This window comes from Aplysia californica, unplaced genomic scaffold (genome assembly GCF_000002075.1).
Source record: "Aplysia californica isolate F4 #8 unplaced genomic scaffold, AplCal3.0 scaffold00278, whole genome shotgun sequence".
Classification (NCBI taxonomy): domain Eukaryota; kingdom Metazoa; phylum Mollusca; class Gastropoda; order Aplysiida; family Aplysiidae; genus Aplysia; species Aplysia californica.
Genome location: NW_004797548.1, coordinates 538,802 through 558,495, shown reverse-complemented (window position 1 = coordinate 558,495; position 19,694 = coordinate 538,802). Strand labels below are relative to the sequence as shown.

General features: G+C 38.0%; 1 protein-coding gene across 1 annotated transcript; it reads right to left on the bottom strand.

The window, feature by feature from the left end:
- Nucleotides 1–4,905: 4,905 nt before the first annotated feature.
- On the bottom strand, nucleotides 4,906–18,970 carry LOC101854875 (transcription initiation factor TFIID subunit 12). The gene is made up of 6 exons (XM_005101306.3): nucleotides 18,672–18,970; nucleotides 10,186–10,387; nucleotides 9,366–9,563; nucleotides 7,936–8,050; nucleotides 6,453–6,541; nucleotides 4,906–5,363 (listed from the first exon to the last, which is right to left on the bottom strand). The coding sequence occupies exons 2-6, from the start codon at nucleotides 10,366–10,368 to the stop codon at nucleotides 5,325–5,327; spliced, it is 624 nt and encodes a 207-aa protein (XP_005101363.1). The 5' UTR covers nucleotides 10,369–10,387; nucleotides 18,672–18,970; the 3' UTR covers nucleotides 4,906–5,324.
- Nucleotides 18,971–19,694: the final 724 nt, after the last annotated feature.

The following is a 19,694-nucleotide window of genomic DNA, read 5'->3' as shown; positions in this document are numbered from 1 at the left end:
TGAAAATGGAAAGGAAAAAATAGCTTTAATAATGTGGTTGCAAGCACATCTAGTGCCTTGTGTAGACTGTCTGGCACTGTTCAGTTCAAATATCAGATAGGATGTCAGTCACAGAGGTACATACTCACATACACATGAACCTTTCTTTGCTGTTTTACTTCTCTGGATTCGAATATTTTACGTAGTGCTGTAGTGAATGGACTTTTCGTTTTAGATGTGTATTTACTTCATTGACTGCTATTTATAAATGTGCGGATAGATTTTCTGTTTATGGTTTGAGTGTAGCTGCACTACTTTTAAAAAATGATTTTCACGACTTCCACAAACAAAGAGTTTGATATACAAGATATGTTTGTATACATTTATTTTAAATTCCGTATCTTTATTGTTGTCGAAGCAGTTCGATGAGTGTTGAACTTACAATATTGTTGTTACCTTTATTTACAACATTGTACTGGTATTTGAGATTTTGTTTATGTCTGGAATGAGACTTGTGCTATTACACATGATTTACACCTTGAATATGGGTGGTTGGGGGGTGCTTTGGAGTGGTTTGTTTTTAGATCCTTTTTCCCTATCTAACGTCTATCGTACTTATCTATCCTCCTTTTATTTTTATGCTGTTACTAGATACTGTCTAGTAACAGCTCTACTCTAATCTTCTGCCCTTATACTACTTATTTGAGTTGCAAATGCCATAAAACTTTTGGTATATAACTAAAACTAAAACAACTTGAATACGAGACAAATGTTTGACCTGTGGGGTTCAACATCAGGAAAAAAAAAGTAGGTTGTATATGTAGAATTTCTTTGTTTATGGACTAGATGCATTACATGTACTACTGGTAGACTTTTATATAATGTGTAAATGGTATGTCCTCAGTAGAATTTCAAATGGCCTGCTGGGAAGGGTTGCGTTGTTTTTTGTGATAATTGTATATATATATATATGACCCTGATAATGTTGCTGATAATATAAGGACAGTAGGAAAATGTAGATTGAAGACCTCTTCAACTTTTGGTCACATTACCATGACAAATGTTCTGTTTTGTTTTTGTTATGTTTTGTAGTGATACATAAAAGAAAAAGTCTTGAGACTGGGCAAAATGACGGACAAAAGTTACCGTAGTATAAGAAAAGCTGGTTTTCTGTGAGCAACTTCAATCTCAATTCCATGACACTTTTCTTAACTTTGGTTTTACATGTTTCTATCGGAAAAGTCTGTTGTCCCTTCATGCACTTTTACTTTTAGCTTTTCAAATGATAGCCGATCCCTATGGATTCAGTGTGAGAGTGAGATGGTGTGAATCCAAAGAGGTTATACATAGTATTAGACTGTGCGGCAGTGATGTCAAGTGTGTCGGCCCCACCAGGGCAGAGCTACTGACTGAATTTGTCATTAGGCCATTTCCAAAGGGGGGATATTAGCATGTTCTTGTGCACAGTAAAATTGTAAGTGGGCTGATTCATCAATGTCATGCTCGTACTGTGCTGGAACATCATAGGGGGAATTGCTGCTTTTTCTTTCAACATTCTTACTATCATCATCTTTTTTCCTCTACTTCTTTTGTACGTTTGTCACTCTCTTGTGAATTGCTATTTCGGGGTGCCTTGATAGTCGAAGCAGACTTTGTGCTGTTGAGGCTAGAGAGGTGAGCAGAGTAAGCCTGATTCGCCGTTTGGATTTCTCTGTTGACATCCACCTCTTGGCGCTCAAATGATAGAACTTTTAATTCTAAAGCAGCAAAATGTGTTTGACACATCCATAATTTGGTTAACGGATAACCAGAAAATTAAAGAGATACGAGTCGCGGAATGGTAAATTGTACGAGCTATCCGTAATTTTGAGTTTTCTATGTTTGTGCTATCTGTGCCCGACTGTATGAACCTGTCATATTAGTACATAATGTAATCATATTGATAATAATATATAACATTTATATAGCGTATTTCCAAAAAAAGTAGCTCAATGCGCTTTACATTGGAATACCCATTTTTCAAAAACCTTTCTTACTACTTCCTTTCTTCTCATGCAATATACATTAATGCACACACGCACACGCACACACACACACACACACACTATTTTCGTCCAGACATAGGAACAGAACAACTATAATGAAAGATAACGTTAAAAGCTAATGAAGGATAGGCCTGTAGGAACAGAAAATGTTTAAGATGTCTTCTGAAGCTATCAAGTGTTTTTGTTTGTCTTAGTTTCATGGGTAATCTGTTCCACATAAATGGACCAAGATATGTACAGAGCTCACTAATTGAAGTACATTTCAATATTGATTATAATACAGAATGATTTCCAGAGAGATAAAGGCTATCTGTTCTAATTTTTAAAAAAATTAAAGATGAGCATTTTATTTCACATATTTTGTAATAGTTACTTAATATTGTTGAAACACTGATTTTGTTATTTACATCAATCAAAAGGGTATTATCCAGCCATGTCTACTGTACATATAGATATAAAAATTGTATGTTTGGTGATGTGAATGTTAATTGCTGAAATACTTTTATAGAAAGTGCACTTCACTTCCACTAGAGTGTGGATCTGCCAGACTATAAGAAAGGCAGAGAGACAGAGAAGTGAAATGCATTCAAACAACCTTGACTGGGACAAATACAATATGGCCAATTTAAGGCAGATATGTTACACAACTTTTATTGATTATAATGTTACTATCATGGTTTTGTAAAAAAAAAAATTTTTGGGGGGTTGCATTTCTATAAATAGCTTTAATCTTTATCGCTAAGAGTTGTTTGCTTTAGTAAAAGTTTTACGGGGCTCGCAACTGCATAAGGATTATGAGTGCCCCTGACAAAGAGCGTTTATTATTATTACACTTCGCTGTTTTTAAACTATTTTCTTTGTTGTGCTTTTTTGATTGTATTTTTTTTCCTATTTTAATCAATGCTCAATAATTAAGAGCTTTCAATGTGCCACACGCACATTTTTCCCGGTGTTATATGTTATGTTTATGGAAAGAAAAAGTCTATGCAAATAATAAAAAGTTTTATGCAGATCCTTGCATTGTTGTATTTTTTCATATATGGACTAAAATATTACTCTTTGACTTTGACAACTGTACTTTGTAGTTGGAGCCTATTGTTTTGTTTCAAAAGACAATTTTTAAAATTATACTGCCTGCTAAAAGTGATATGCGAGGTGTGCTGACAAAAAGAATTACTTCTCGCAATCCACGAAAGGAAAAATTGGCAAAAAATAAAAGAGGTACTGATATGTAGATTTTCATCAGCTGATGCCATTTTCAGTGGTTTTAACTCTTTCCGGACGTAGTTTTTTTTTGGTCTAGACGATTAATTAACTCGTGGCTCGATTTGGAATGCAGGTGGCGTACAAAATAACTTCATAGAAGCATAACCATCACTCAAAACGTAACATATGATATATCAAATTGATTGAAGGAGGAATACATCCCAATATGAAACAAGGATCAATTTTGAACATAAGTATGCATTAGAATTTAGAAGGGTTAGAAACGGCGATGGTGATGAGAAAAATAAATTTTGACGGAAAAAATTACATTCACCAAAACATGTGAAAGCAAATCAGCCTAGCTATCTTATATTATACAGGCTAAGAGCATAATCCATAAATTTCTTCTGAATGCGCAGCTTTTTATTTGAAAGCAATATTCCTATTTTTGTTTGAGTTATGAAATTTATACTGAGTCCAGTTACATCGTTTTGATGATGCAAGACCGCAAGAACTAATTCACTCGTTTTTCCCCAAACCCACGCTTTGAAAAGGGAAACTTGATGTTTTCGTTTTCTAAATCCTTTCAGAGTTTTTCAATAGCAATATAAAGTAATTATAAATGACGGATCGTGTTAAAACGAAACAAGGCACCCTGTCACAGCCGATATATCGGCAATACGCCCGGAAAGAGTTAACAAATATTATGTCATACTTAAATTGTACAAACTTAGCCTATAAAGTTGATGTATTTATCTATTTCCATCAGGCTGAAATCTGAGAAGTAACTTGTTTTATGAGTACACCTCACATATGACAAGACTCATTTTTGCAAGCTGATTGACATTTGACTTGCTTGTTTAATTTTATACTGCCTCTGAGCCTGAGAATAAACTGTATCTTTGGTGAAGATTTATCTATCTTTAATGTCAGAAAGTAAACTTCTGGTGGATTACCATAAAGCACACAGTTATCATTAGAGCAATCCAAAAGTAAATAATTTTCAAGACACCACTGGAAATGAGGACTGATCAATACAGATGATTCTAACATTAACGTATGCCCAAAAAGTAATTTTCAAGATTCAGATTTAAGTCTTTCCTTTCCTGTTCACCGATTCAGACTGCCTAAACTTTATTTTAAAATGTTGTTATATCATGTTGGAGCAAAGATTGAATGCTATAAGATGCTACCTCTAATTTACATGCTCAGTGATGCTGATGGCAACATCTATTTTGTTGATCTGAAGAAACTTTTTTGGGGATGGGCATATCTTGTATACAAAGAGTAGCAGTGGTAACTAAGATAATTAAAACAGAATATGTATTTGAGAAACGAAACAAAAGTTGTTTTTTTCAGTACCAGCAGCAACATCTATATATAACTGCATTAGATTGCAGAGGACACATATTATATTTTTCAAAATCAAAGCTTCACTTTTAACTACCATTTCAAAAGTTCGTTTTCAGCAACTGAAGGCAATTTGAATATAGAGCACGACAAATAAAATCTTGTCTAGCAACAGAGTGTCCCACCTGCAAGATGTGATCTTGTTCCATATTTGAATCTAAAAAACCATGAGTTCTCAACCAGTTTTGATTATGAAAGACATCGCTTAGCTTGTCACTCTATGTCAATACAATAAAAGAAGTTGAAAATCAATCCAAGACACAAATAGAGAAATGAAAATTGTTTATTTGCACCCTTCCTTACAATAACATTAATGAAGCATATCCAATCCATTATTTCAGAAGCCAGTTCACACATTAAAAAATTCTAAAACACATGAATCAAACCGCAGGCTTCTCAGATACTAATCTTCGTTTCTCATTCATATTTAATTTACACATGTGCTCTCTTATTCAAAACCCAATTTATAGTCTCAAACATCCAAATTAAACTATTCCAGTCTCACACCTTCTTTCTCCCTTGCATTCAGATGATGAAGGTCTCATTCTACGAAATAAGGGCATCATTAATAATGTTAATGGTGAAAATGGTAATGAAATCGTGATGATATTTACAAAATGTGCAACCTCAAACCACACACACCAACTTCAGAAGCAGAAGAGGTGATAGTTCCAATGGATGCTTTCAATATTTTTTCAGGGATTTCCGTATAAGAGCCATTCTCTGAAAAAGACAGAAAAGAACATGGTTGAGATCTGAAAAAAGTAGATATTCATCAAAGGAATATTAATACTGTCAGACCCTGTTATACCGCCTATCTTGGGACTAGTATGAAGTTGGCTGTACAGCGGAGCTGGCGGTATAAAGGGAAAGTACCAATTGCCATCTTTGACTAATGGTAGACTGATAGAGACTAGAGACAAACTGTGGCCAGCTTGCCTCACCGAGGTCTGTCTTTCTTTCTGTGATTCTATTTACAACGAAACAATAAACACACTCTAACAAAGGAGAACTCAAGCAAACAGTTATATGACATGGGTACTTTTAGTTATATTTTTAAGCTGAGTTCAGGATGAAAATAAAGTTTAAACAAATAAGGCTTTAGCTTAAATTAATAGTAAAAAAGGTTGAGCTCATACATAATATAAGTTGCCTCTAGAGTGCCGACTCACTGTCATGACATTTCAATTACTTCACCTCCTTCATTGCCATGGGGTGTGCATTCCTACTGTTAGCACTGACGATTTTCAGTTAAGCTCATTATTTAGACAGGAGCCTCATCAAAGTGTTAGCAAACTTGCTGTCTGATTGTTGCCCACTGACGACATATTCAGACCTTGGAGCTTTGATAGTGTTATGTCCCTCACCCCCATATTCCCCCAAAATCCCATAAATTCGAACAGCTTGTAAATCTAAGTTTTAAAAAAGTGAAATATGCTGCCTTTCTTCAGTCATTATGAAGTTTGCGTTTTAAGGAGAGCATGATTTAATCTGCAAGACAAGAACATGTGTTTATCGATCACTTGCAAGCCTAGTATTGAGGTGATACTAGCAAATTTGGTATGTGTATTTTTTAATTCACAATACAAATCGAAACTGCGCTAGTGGCTGAATCTCTTAACAGAAGAACATGTAGCATCTAAAAGGCAACCAGGAATGGCAAATTTTTGCGAACTTACATGGTACAGCACAAAGTTAAAAATAATGCATTTTTGTGATGTACCAGAGCATCGTAAGGCAACTAAGAGGGTTTCATGTTTTTCAAGATCCAGGCAGCTTCTAAGCTACCTTGTACTGAATGAGTATTCTCACCTGTTTGTGAGCCTCTGTGGTCACAGACTTCTTGTAAGGCCGGATTTCCTCAGAACCAAATCCAGGTATTTGCATGTTCCAGCAACGCTCTGTTTTGAAGAGTTGAAAGAAACAATAAATAAAGTGCTTAATGAATTTATACAGTCTTTTCATAAACAATGGGATGAGCAAATAATCTACAAAGGCCATATTCTGCTGTTATTGTGTAAGAGTGTAAGAGAAAGGCGGAAACCACAGGATAACTTCTTTACAAGAACTTAGGTATTAAAATAGTTTCATAGCTGTCAACTTTTCAAAATCAGTAAAACAAAACACAATCACCACATTCTTATTACTTTTTTGTTACTCAATCGAAACTCCAATAGCATATCTTTCCCCCCCCCCCCCCCCCCATCCCCATACCCTTTTCTGCATTCAATAAATTTAAGCTATCCAAAGTTCCAAGCAGACCTGCAACAAAAGATCTGTCCACTTGATAGTGGGCTATATAGATCTAACTATTATTTGTAAATCCAGTCTTGAAATTTCTTAATTTTTCTTCGGCATTGGTAAGTCTGTAAGGAGGAAACTAGAAAACAAAGAAAGCATATTTCTTTATATTAAAATGGGCTGCCATACTCAAACCCTCAAAATTGTATGAAATGTTTTTTTACGCACCAGTACTGGTTGGAAACAAGGCATTAAAAAAAAGCCTCTACCAAATCCTAAATCAGAAATGTAAAAATGAGCACTTTGTAGTGATGGAAAATTTATTGAACAATAAAATCTCATCTCAATTAATTCACATGGTATAGGTCCATGCATGATTAACTTGAAACCTTTATCATTTATACCACTTTTATCAGTAAGCCTTGGATAACAAGAGTTTTTGTCGTTACCGTAAAGAAAAATCAGTTATTATATTGTAATCCGTTTCAAACTTCAAACTCAAATCCCTCTCACTTTGCGTAACAAACCAGTGTATGATATTGATAAAAAGCTTTAAAACTTCATACGCCTGGTATAAGAAATAAATCACTCTCAAAAGTGAGGCATTTATGTTTTTTGCCCCTTCTACAAAAAAACAAAAGTATTTATTACTTTTTGATAAACTTAAAACACTTCACAACTAACATGACAACACACATGGGTAAAAATAAAGCAAATCCCCTCATCATGGGGATTCAACCCCACTGTTTTCTGTTTATAATAGACAAAGCTCTCTCTCTCTCTCTCTTTCTTCTGGCACTGTGGCGTTATAAACGGTCAGTGATGCCGACAGCACACAGGAACTCAACACTTGTCCAGGGGTCCTTAAAAAGTGCTGCAAGTGGGTTACTGAAATGTCCAAGCAGATGGGTTCTTGCACAATAGTTGGCGGGACATCTCAGGAACACATGGTCCATAGACAAAGCTGTGACCACCTGGATGCGCAGTAGGTTCATGAGATTAAAAAAAGGGGGATTATACTTTACTTTAACCTGCAAATGTGTGCCCCACCCACCTAAGTAGAGCTGGACATCCTTAGCCTCCAGCGTATTTGACCGTCGGTGCTTGGCCAGCTGGCACGAAGATGAAACAACATTCTCAATGAAATCATCAGCCACCTGCAGCAAAACCTGTGGAAACATAAAATAATACAATACACTTGTTAAAGACAAAGAAAGAGTTGCTTTCCTGACCTTCAGGGAAGAAAATTAAACCCTCAAATAAATTATAAATATAAAGGCTGGATCTTTGTTCAGGACAAAGAAAGAGTTACTTTCCTGACCTTCAGGGAAGAAAAGTAAACCCTCAAATAAATTATAAATATTAAGGCTGGATCTCAATAAATAAGAATGGAAAAAGAGCCAGCTTATTTGGCTGGCTGGCTGGCAAAAGAGCAAATTATTAACTAAGCTCTTTATTTAAAATCTGGTTATGTTGACTTTCACTATGGCAGTCACACTAACAGGTATCATCCTTTTCTCTTTCAATATAAGCCTTTTGGACCACAATTATCTCTACATTTATAACATCTGCAGATGGGACTAAGACCAGTGTTGTCTTTAGCATTGTCTGCAATCTATTCTCTTCCTCCATTTTTTTTTTCTTCCAGTGATACACTTGGTTATAACTGAGTTCCATTGCCTTTTATTTCAGTAAACATCACAGAACAACAGAGCTTGCACAAAGTAGTTCTTCTCAAAGGACAGATCCTTATTTCAGAAGAATAAAAATATTTCAAAAGATTCACATTGCTTGAACATTTTGTATTTTATTAAGGTGAAATTGGAGCATTCTGTAAAAAGTTACAGCACTTTAACACTTTGCCGCCTCATCTCGACGATTGGCGATGTTTTTCCACCCAGTTTCTTTGGATGTCCCCCAAAATGTGGTGGCAAAGTGATAACTCCAACTGGTATGAGATCGGAGGATATAATTTTTCATAACAATAGAAATTGTTGTGGAGTCACATGGCAAAGGACAAAGAAGACAAAACTAGAACTGATCATAGGCCAACCAGTAGATGGAAATAGCCCCCCCCCCCCCCCCCCCCCCCTACCCGTGACTGCTATGTGAATTAAAACTTCAATTTATTTTCCATCTTTAACAATTTGTATTACACTTTTATCACATTGTTTGCTGTTGTATACATTTTTTCTCAATGTTGTTTAACTCATTGTAGAGTTATGTTCCTTTTCGGGGGTGTAATGGGGAGTCAACTTTAGTGGAAATGAGTACAGGAGTTTAATAAAAACCCAGGATCCTGTCTCCTTTTCATGAGTTTTGAGCTTTGTTAAATCCTTCATCTAAAAAGCCATGTTTTCTGTTCCACCAAATACAAACTATTTTTGTTAAGCCAAAGTTGTATGCACCTAACCAAAACTTTATGTATTGCTTATTTAACATCAATTTAAAAAATAACACAAGTAACCCTTCAGTAATCCTCACATCTTCAACATCATCGTCCATCTGCTCCAACTGGTCAACTTCCTTCACCAGCTCCCGCAGCCGCGTCCTGTCCAACACTCCTCTCGAGTCGGTAGCTGATGACCCCAGGGTTGCGCTCGCCGAAGCCTGAGAGGATGCTGAGGAGGGAGTCTGACGAGATGTGCTTGAATTTTCCGAGACCTTGTTGCTGTTAATCATCTGGAAGAATGTATTATTTCATTAATTTAAATAACAATAGTAATAATGAGGTGCATTTTAAAAGCGCATACTCCAGTGTACACACAGCTCTAGGCACTTTATATCAATTAAAGTACAAAACAATAACTGTGAAAAAGTGCATACATGTACACACTCAAACACCCTTAATCACACACACACACTCTTTCTCTTATCACACACGCACACAATGAAAACAATATAAAAATGCTGAAAAATGGCAAACGGATTGGGGAATTACAATTACATGCAAATTCAGTTAAGTACAGCATGGAAAAAGGTATTAACCCTTCAGGTCAAATGGGGAGTTGTAGGTTCTGGTTCATATTTCAAGTACTTTACTAAAAATGATGCGCCTACCAAGAATTGTATCTGATAAAAAAATTAATTAGATCAATCCCTACTGAAAACAGATTTAAAAACACCCCAAAACAAACAAACAAACAAGTAAAATTGGTGTAATGAAAAAAAAAGTTCAGAAAGGCCACACAAAAAACATCCTTATTAATCAAATACAAATCTTTCAATGATGTTAAAATAAACAACAACATCCCTAATCAAATCCAAACAATTCAATAACGCTAAAAAAACAAAAACAACTTACATTTCCCACCGGTACAATAATCTGTTCTGGCTGGGTGGGCCGAGCCACGATCGAGCTGGAGCTGCTGGTGACAGCGATGGGCGAGCTGGAAGGTCCATTGTTCAAGACTGTGGTTGTGTGAGAGCTGACCAGGGATGGACTGGGGCTCGGAGTGCCGGGCAAGCCATTGGGCGTCGAGTTCATGTTGTGATTGGCTTACTCGCTGTCAAAGGAAATAACATAATAATTTATTTACAATGCCTTAAGAATTCTATTTGATCTCTCTCTCTTTTTAGAGCTCACACACATAAACTCTCAACCTCTCTCTTTCCCACATCTCTTGTAATCTGCTCATCATCACAGCTGAAGTAACAGTTCATTCAAGATCCCTATTACTAATTATAATAATAGGCTCACATTCAATGCTTAATAAAAATAGTAATAATATGATATTAAACTGTCACATGATGTCAAAATCCTGATTTAAAATGTCAAACTGTGGTCAAAGCTATCTCACTTTTTACCAACTGTTCGCACAAAATGATACAGACAATGCTACCTACATCTAAGTAGTTGCTTTCATATTCTTAAAAACATTGGTTCGAAGAGGCAAAGCAGAAGTTTAATACATAAAGTGTGCTAATATTGTCCAGCTTCGAACCCGTTCTTATCATGGAGATAGAAGATAATTTGACTGACCATTGATTCGAATGGGCGTCCCTTCAAACCAGTGTTGTAAACTCTCTCTGATACTCAAGATATTATCAATCTTAGATAGTATTAAACAAAATAACTTGACTGAATGACAGCTGTCATAGTAGTTCTACAAAGTCGAGTAGTGAAGTTGTAGTGAAAGTGTGGTATCTGCTTTCTTGCCTTTGATGTTGTTCCCCATAATTTGATGTTTGGCAAAAAGGTTTGAAATTTTGGTGGAAATAATTAATTTACGATGATAGTTTTAATGAATGGCCACATCATCTAAAGCCAAAATTACGTCTGTTAGAAGTTTCAAAGGCAGAGCATCCATGCGCGAGTGTGAAAGTAAAGATAAATTGTTACTTTCATTCCCGCACAGGATGCACAACTTTTGGGGGGGTCAATCTGCAAGGGTTTTTTCCTTGGTGCAGATCACGCATGCCATGGCCATTCAAACCTAATTGTAAAACATCAATCAAAATCAAATCATGGAGAAAAACGGGCGCATGAAACCCCAGACCCTAGGATTTCGTGTAAAGCAGAAAAATTACAATGCAATTAGGCTTAGCATAAGCATGTAGTTTAATAAAAACTAACAAATATTTGAAAAACGAATAATTTGCGAAGAAAAAAGTCGGTGTTCGTGTGAAGTAGAGACAAATGTGAATAAGAGTGGTGGCGACCTATTTGTTTGTTTTACTATGGCACTCAGTCTTCCTTGTCTGATACATTTCATTGTGTTTTAACTTTGCACAAAACCATAATAATAAAAAAAAAAACTAACAAGAAAAAATCCCACCACCAGAACACCCCCAGATTGTCTTTTTTTTTTTAAACCTCAGGCAAGGAATGCATACTTGGACCTGAAACTCCCCTGATTGGTCCAAAGCGATAGTTCGGACAAGAACAATCAAATATTTTATTTTAACCATTTAACGCCCAGAGCGGCGTTCCGTGGAGCCATTCGGTGCACACCTAGAGCAGCGCTGCGCTGAGTTTCAATCACCGACCACGCAACACTGCAGTAGTATGCATTTCAATGAATTCTAGGAAGAAGGTCCCATTAGAATTGACTGAAATGGAAGCTCAGCTATTAAGTGAAAGTTGAGCTGTCCATATTTTTTTGAGTTTTTGAATGGTCAAGATTGACTCAGAATTAGTGCGTTTGAATATCTAAAGTGAATATGATGAAACGGAGGGTGCGATGGAGTTGAAAGTTGGGCAAATCCAAGGAATCTTTGATTTATAATAAAAATTCAACCCGTGAAGTGATCTCGACATAACACGATAATCCGGTTTTGGCCCCCAATGATTATTATGAGTCTGTACGGAGTATGGGTTTCGGCTCCACTGAGCGTTTTCAATCTAAACGATTACTTCTGGTTTGAAATGATTACTTTTCACTGCACATGCAGATATGAAGTTTGACGTGCCGATCATTGGGGCTTTGGGGCTAAAGTCGGAGTGTAGTAGATCTACAGTAATAAAGGAGCTGATCCAACTTTGCGTACGTACCCCAACTCTACTTTTCAGTTAACTTATTTCTGTTGATGTTGAAGCATTGCAACCAATGTTTCTCTCAGTTTTGTTTACACAAGTGTTGTGGTGCACTCTTGGACCCCTAATTCTTCTCTAAATGCTGAGGGTATATATCAGCATTTCCCTGTTTAGCACAAGTGGTCCATCCGTCAGTTGTACAAGAAATGTTGTACAGGGGAGGGAGACAGTGGAGGTTCACACGAATCAGATAAAAGAGGGTGCGCATGCACACATAAAGCAACATTTTAGAAAAATTTACCGCACTACACCTCCGCAGCCAATTTTGAGAGCCATTTGTCTGAAGTGCTCTGGAGGAACTGGAACTTGAAGGGGAATTTATTCTAACATTTTTTCCAAGACCTCATGTCCATCTCGACTGGACCCCCTTGAACGAGTGCCCAGAGATCAGTTTTCGAAATGTGGGTGTCTCAGGAGGAGTATGCGAACATTTCGCCAGCTCAGGGGGCTGCTGTTTCTCCTGCCCCACTGCATCAAGGCTATGTGTACGGCCCTCCACTTCACATAATAAGCTAGGCTTTGTAGGCAGCACATAAACTATCAAACCGGACACTACAAGTGGACAAACTTAAACTCAGGAAGCGCGCAGGCCCTTTATAAAGGGCATGAGCCGTGCTACCCGGGAAGCGCACAGGCCCTATATATTGGGATGGCCTACTTCGATAGGGAAGTGTGCAGCTATAGGGCATAGACGCTGACATTTTTCAAGTTATCTTGACCTCTGAGAGCGTCTCTTGGCCAAAGATCGTACTTAACAAAATAGTTAACTCAGCCAAAAACGTGTCCGCAGAAGTCCGCACATAGGGTTCAGATGACGCTGCAGTCTTTGTTTTGAAGCCCTCTTTCGTTTCACCAGAAGAAGATAGGAATTCAGCACAGTTTGTTAGTTTCACTTTTATTATAGGCCGTCGTTATTCGGACTCGAGTCCGAATAACATTTTTTCATATTCGGACTCGAGTCCGAATAAAAAAATTTCTTATTCGGACTCCTGTCCGAATATGAAAAAATGTTATTCGGACTCGGGTCCGGAAAAAAGGAAATGCCTTTACTCCTCAAGAAAACAATTAGAACAAACATGCAACTATTACCGAATGGCATCATGCAGAAGAGTTAACGCTCAGATGCTACTGGATCGGTAACAACAACAACAACAACGACTCGAGTCCGAATAAAAAAATGGCCGGCACTATTTCTCCGAACGTGCAGGAAAATAAAGCTGGGCACTATTTCTCCGAACACTCTGAAATCACATCCTTCCCCGCAAATTTTGGATATTATATAGAGTATAGGCCTACCAAAGATTGTTTGTATACAATATGGTTCAATCGGTCCAAAAATAATGTCCGCAGTAAATATTTATATAAAGAAATGCTACAGTTCCAAACAGTTTTTCGCTACAGATATGACGTGTTGCCTATGAAGGGTGCTGCTCTTAAACTTAATGTGTTGTGTTCACTCGTGTGCTGTCTAGATCTAGATCTACGGAGGGTTATTGATAACGACACATAGAACTGGCTTCTGCGTTTGTTGCGGCTGCGACCAATCAATCGTGGCTCGATTTTTTGGCATTTTTTGGTCGGGGAATAAAAGTCAAATTTTTTAAAAAAGGAAAAAAAGAAAGAAACCGAACCTCTTTACTTTTGAAAGAAAGTTCACTTAGCTTCACTTAGTCTCTTTCTCACTTGTCACCACGTTGATTTGTTGAATACGTTACAGTTACTTTTAATTTTCCCTCTTTGACTCTTTGTGGTATTTTATTTTGTTAGTGTGTAATTTTTTTTCTTGTAATTTTTCTGATGTGTTGTTTTTCTATCAATTTTTTTTTGTTGGGGAAAGGGGGGGGGGGGGGGGGTGTTGCATAGCGTAACGTCATTTAATTTGATATTCCTACCTTCATTAGATTCTAAATATATATACATTTATATAATAATATATAAATTCAAATGTTTTATGTCAGAGCGTACGTTCCACCAAAACCGATTAGCCTACATGTACTGACACTGGCAGGCCCCTTAATGTGTGTGATTCCATAATATAATTTACATGTAATATCCTGTACTTTAAAAAAAATTTACGCACTTTTAGGGTTAAAACACCCAATCTTCTTCGTACAGGTTGACACACACCCTTATTTGTTAATTTTTGTGGTTATTTATGGGCTGTTCGACTAATTTTGATTTAATTCTGTTGTGAAACCTTTTTTTTCACGTTTTTACACTAATCTAAAAATCTCTAAACTAGCTCTTGAAAATTGAAATAGATATAGACCCAAAAGTTTGCTCCTGTGTGTGTGTGTGTGTGTGTCTATGCATGTGCATGTGTGAGTGTGTCTGTGTGTGATAGTAAGTGTGTAAGTGGAGAGTGAGGAGTGTGTGTGTGCTTTTCGGGCTTTATTTCAGCCTTTATTCAGTAACAGTTCAAAGTATTCAAAAATAGAAACACAGGATCCATTCACTCCAGTGCTCATGAGTCGTTCCTCTCTTTCAGTTTCACTCATTTATTCAATTCCTGTGTTCTCTCCCGCGGCTCATCTCCGTCCTCATGACTTTCACACCCCACCCCCTCCCTCCAGGCACACACAAAGAAAATCTCACTCTTTCCCTTGCACCCTGCGAACCATGGACAATAATATAGGCAAAACACTGCCTTAACCACATTCCCTTCGTTCGTGAGCTGTGGACCAGGCCTGGGGGGGTCAGTGTCGTCGTCTTGTATTTGCTGTCGCCTGTGGATACACTTGTAAATTCTTCCTTTCACCCGCTCTGTCACTCACACTGTCTCTCCATCCACAACTCAGCTCGTCATACGTTCAAAAGTTGCCCACTGATCATGTTTAGTTAGTGTGTGTATAAGTTTGTGTGTGTACATGTGCATGATGGTGGTGGGTGTGTGATGGGTGTTACTGAAGGTTGTATGTAGGCGGGCTTGCCAAGCGGTGTTCCTTCCCCTTCCCAGACCAGAGACAGAATGAAAGTTGGCACCGAACTCTCGCAATAAATAAGCAAAAAATCACGAGACCGGAAGCCGGAAATCGTTCGGAGAAATAAAGATCGGCACTATTTCTCCGAACGTTCGGAGAAATAGTCACTTCGTAAGAAAATTTCTTATTCGGACTCGAGTCCCAATGTAATGAAAAAATGTTATTCGGACTCGGGTCCGGAAAAAAGGAAATGTCTTCGTTCTATAGATCTAACGTTCAGTGCTTCCAATTTTCTGCCATTTTTTAGTTTCCCCAACACCTTTTCTGCCGATCCGATGCCCGCCGCCTCATTGATACGCCCCCCCACCCCCATGTTTCCCACTTTCTTTGTTGTAGAAAAAGGTAAAAGGGAAGGTTAGCAGACCACCTGGCACCTGCATATTATGAGCTGTGTAAAAAAAAAAGACCGATTCGTTCAAATACACAAGCCTGTGTCATCTCGATTGTTTACCAAGAAAAAGTTGTGTTGCTGTGTAGAGCTGAGCATACGGCAACTTTTGATTCCATAGACCAGCGCACAATTCATTACGTAGATCTACGTCAAGATTAGCTTATTAATGTAATAATGATCAGTTGCCAGGGGGAAAAAGACTGACGTGTATGCGACGTTCAACGCCTGGACCGATAGTGCCCCCCCACCCCCCTCCCTGACACGCACACAGCCACACGTGTGCAGGCCGCCCATCCGACCCCGACACACGCTAACGAGCCATCTTTAATTGCTTCTGATGACCTCTTGACAAATAAACATTTATTAGAAGCGCTATAACTTTTCAGGCCGGCCTCAAATTCATCATAAGATAAAAACTCGGCTTCTGCACAAAACGCCTTTTTGCCCGAAGTAATCCCGGTCTCTACCCAGCCTGAGGCGAGTCACGAGTGAGGCAGGACAGGAAGCCGGAGTCACGAGTCATAGGAAGTCGGAAGTGATGTCATGTTGGACAAGAATCAGAGTCCGAATAATCACTTAGTTTATTATATTTCCACACAAGTAGGGTAACTCTGATCGCAAAGTCCGTACTTTTTCTAAGAGGGCGTCACCGAATATATAGAGGACACTTTTTTAATTGGTTCAATAATAGAGGAGTGAACTATCTTGTATTAAATTTATACATGATCTTTGTCTTGGCCAAGATATCGATTGATAAAGTGACGCGGTCCAGCTGAGCGATTATCAAGGCCGTGAGCTATACTTTTATCTAAATCTCAGGGCCATACGCATAGCTACGAGGCTATGCATACGGGAGGAAGTCACAGGCATTTATAAAATTTTAAAGGTTCATTGTAACATTGTTTCAAGAAGCAACATCTCCGTCTCCATGGCTGCATTCTGGACATGTCCATTGATGCTCCGTTGCTCTCTCCAAAATGCAGCTGAGGATCTTTCTACTGATGGTGTCAGTTTGCATCATATTTGGTTGAACGTTCTTCTGTTCTTTCCTGCAACTGCAAGGTCGCAAGGATGCCAGATTTTCCGCTTCCTTTTTGCGGATCAGCGGACAAAGCTCTTTTACTTTTAAGTCTAGCCTACATAAAATAGAAAATAATGATTATCAGGAGGCAAGCTCACTGACACCCCCAAGGCAATCTCTGGTTTTGGCCCCAAGACTAAGATATTATAGAATAAAAATAAAAGAGTATTCATCAGCAGGCATCACAGGCTTGACAACCAGGGGCAAAGCATCTCTATAATCAAATAATTACTGCTTCCCTTCCTAATTTGGAAACATTGTCGCTGTCAAATTCATCCTTAAACGTAAACCTCTTAAATTAAATGTAAAAAGACGTTCGTAATCAACAATGAACAGTATGCCTAACATTCAAAACGGTTTCACGGCCACAGAAATAGCCTCCTCACCCCTCTCGGGCCACTCCATAAACAGTCGCAAGCTTTGATTAAGTAAGCTTAAAGTGAGTCTGGAAGAGTCTACTAATAGAATTGAAGGGAACATGTAAATAGCAGTCCAAGCTGTTTCATTGCCACATATACCCTGTTCACCCCTTTGAGGCCACAGTTATAATCAATCTCAAGCCCTGATTATGTATGCTAACTAACGCTGGTCGAGTCTACCTCACAAATGTGAGGGGAACTAACTCCTAATAATCTCTTGACTGCTGCGTGTGCTTGTTTTTTTTCCTCGACATTTTACCGTCCTATAATCAGATCGTGACCTCGATTATAATGACACCAGCTCCTGGCCGCGAAAGGCTTTACAAAAACAGCCAAATGTGAAATTTTAAAAATGATAATTGTCATGTTCTACCAAAGAGTTAGACTTACTGGTAGATCAATAACATATAGATCTAGTACTGACATCTCTGCTTCTTTGCTTTGTGTTTATGTATTCACATCTAAAGTTAAATTTTTTTGGAACTGATATTATTTATTAATAAGATACTTTCCCGATTATTTTGGCGGTTGAACATGGCCACCTCTATTCTCACCCGGAGTGAGAATAGTGCAGGCGAATCTTGTGGCTATTCTCACCCGGTGCCCGTTCACCAAATTTTGCGTTCACCCTAAACCACAGAATTCTACACTGTAATAACAGAAAAATTGTAGAATTCTGTGCCGTGAACAAACGTTCCATTACAACTGTAGCCTACTAGATATCTAAAAGCGTACAATTTTGTCTGTGGGCAGTGGAGAGAGAGAGAGAGAAAGAGAGAGAGGAGTAGCGCGAGAATTTCCGGGCAAAACAAAATGGCGACCCGCGTAATTCGGCTCGATTCGAAAAGTTAAACAGCCGTAGCATCTTTGACCAAATTAATTTACTTTTGTGTTTTAACATCATTTTTAAACTTTGTTTTGGTCAATTTGATCGTCCACACCGATAGACAGTATTCAGAAAGAGACAGAGAGAGAGAGAGAAGAGGGGAGGAGTTGATCTTGCGAGAACTTCCGGGCGGGTGAGAATAGCCACTTTCGTTGAACATACAATATGAATTCCGGATTTGTTTTCATTCACAACTCAGAGTCGCCGCCTCGAGTAAGATTCTTGTGTGATATCTACAGGCCATATCTGGTCCCATTTCACTTTGATTAGGCTACCCTGTCAAACAAGTCAGCCTTCGCCCCTGTTGACAACAACTTCAACACTTGCACTACTTGATCGATAGACTCTTCAGACTTCAGAAGAGAAGAGGCAGAGGTCTAGGCCTATCTAGATCTAGTCTTTCAGTTTAGAGCCAAAACAATTCAGCGATTTCTATTTCTAGAATATCCTCCTCAAGTCAATCTATTAATTGAATTAGGAAGAGTTTGCTGCTTACGCTGATACACAGGCGAGGTTCTCTTAGCAGGTTCTCTAGTGTAGGGAAGGGCTTCTCACTTCTCAGTTGTACGCAGTATCAAAACATTCAGCCATGATAGATTTCCATGTGAAGCTACAGTAGGCTAAGTAGGCATAGCTGCGTATACAATGTCAGTGTTCACCTGTTTTACACAGGCCTATGCTAACCCTAAATTAATTTATAAGCCTTCATTTTCCATTTTGGTAACAGGAGTTCTCAGATAAAAAGTCTTTTTTAAAAGACAAATTTTCACAACTAGATCTTTGCCTGGGCTATTTCCACTAGGCACTATTTCTCCGAACGTTCGGGAAAATAAAGCTAGGCACTATTTCTCCGAACGTTCGGGAAAATAAAGCTGAGCGAGCACTATTTCTCCGAACATTGAAATCACATCCTTTCCCGCAAATTTCGGATATTATATATATCTAGATCTATAATTATAGTAGGCCTATAGGCCTACCAAAGAATGTTTGTATACAATATGGTTCAATCGGTCCAAAAAATGTCCGCAGTAAATATTCGTATAATAAAGAAATGCTACAGTTCCAAACGGTTTTTCGCTACAGATATGACGTGTTGCCTATGAAGGGAGCTGCTCTTAAACCTAATGAATGTGTTGTGTTCACTCGGGTGCTTTCTAGATCTAGATCTCTAGATCTAGATCTAGATCTACGTAGGGTTATTGATAACGTCACATCACAGAATTCTACGAATTCTGTGCGTCACATAGAACTAGCATCTGCGTTTGTCGCTGCCGCGACGAATCAATCGTGGCTCGATTTTTTGGCATTTTTTTGGTCCCCGAATCGGGGAATAAAAGTCAATTAAAAAATAAAATAAAAAAAAGAAAGAAACCGAACCTCTTTACTTTTGAAAGAAAGTTCACCCAGCTTCACTTCGTCTCTTTCTCACTTGTTGTCACCACGTTGATTTGTTGAATACGTTACAGTTACTTTTATTTTTCCCTCTTTGTGGTGTTTTATTTTGTTAGTGTGTATTTTT

What these genes read in the sequence shown, in the direction of transcription:
- LOC101854875 (XM_005101306.3), bottom strand. Translation starts at nt 10,368, where the DNA reads ATGAACTCGACGCCCAATGGCTTGCCCGGCACTCCGAGCCCCAGTCCA. An exon ending in GGATGTCCAGCTCTACTTAG is followed by an intron (nt 6,542 to 7,935) that starts GTGGGTGGGGCA and finishes TCTTCAAAACAG; the next exon opens with AGCGTTGCTGGAACATGCAA. An exon ending in CCACAGAGGCTCACAAACAG is followed by an intron (nt 5,364 to 6,452) that starts GTGAGAATACTC and finishes TGTCTTTTTCAG; the next exon opens with AGAATGGCTCTTATACGGAA.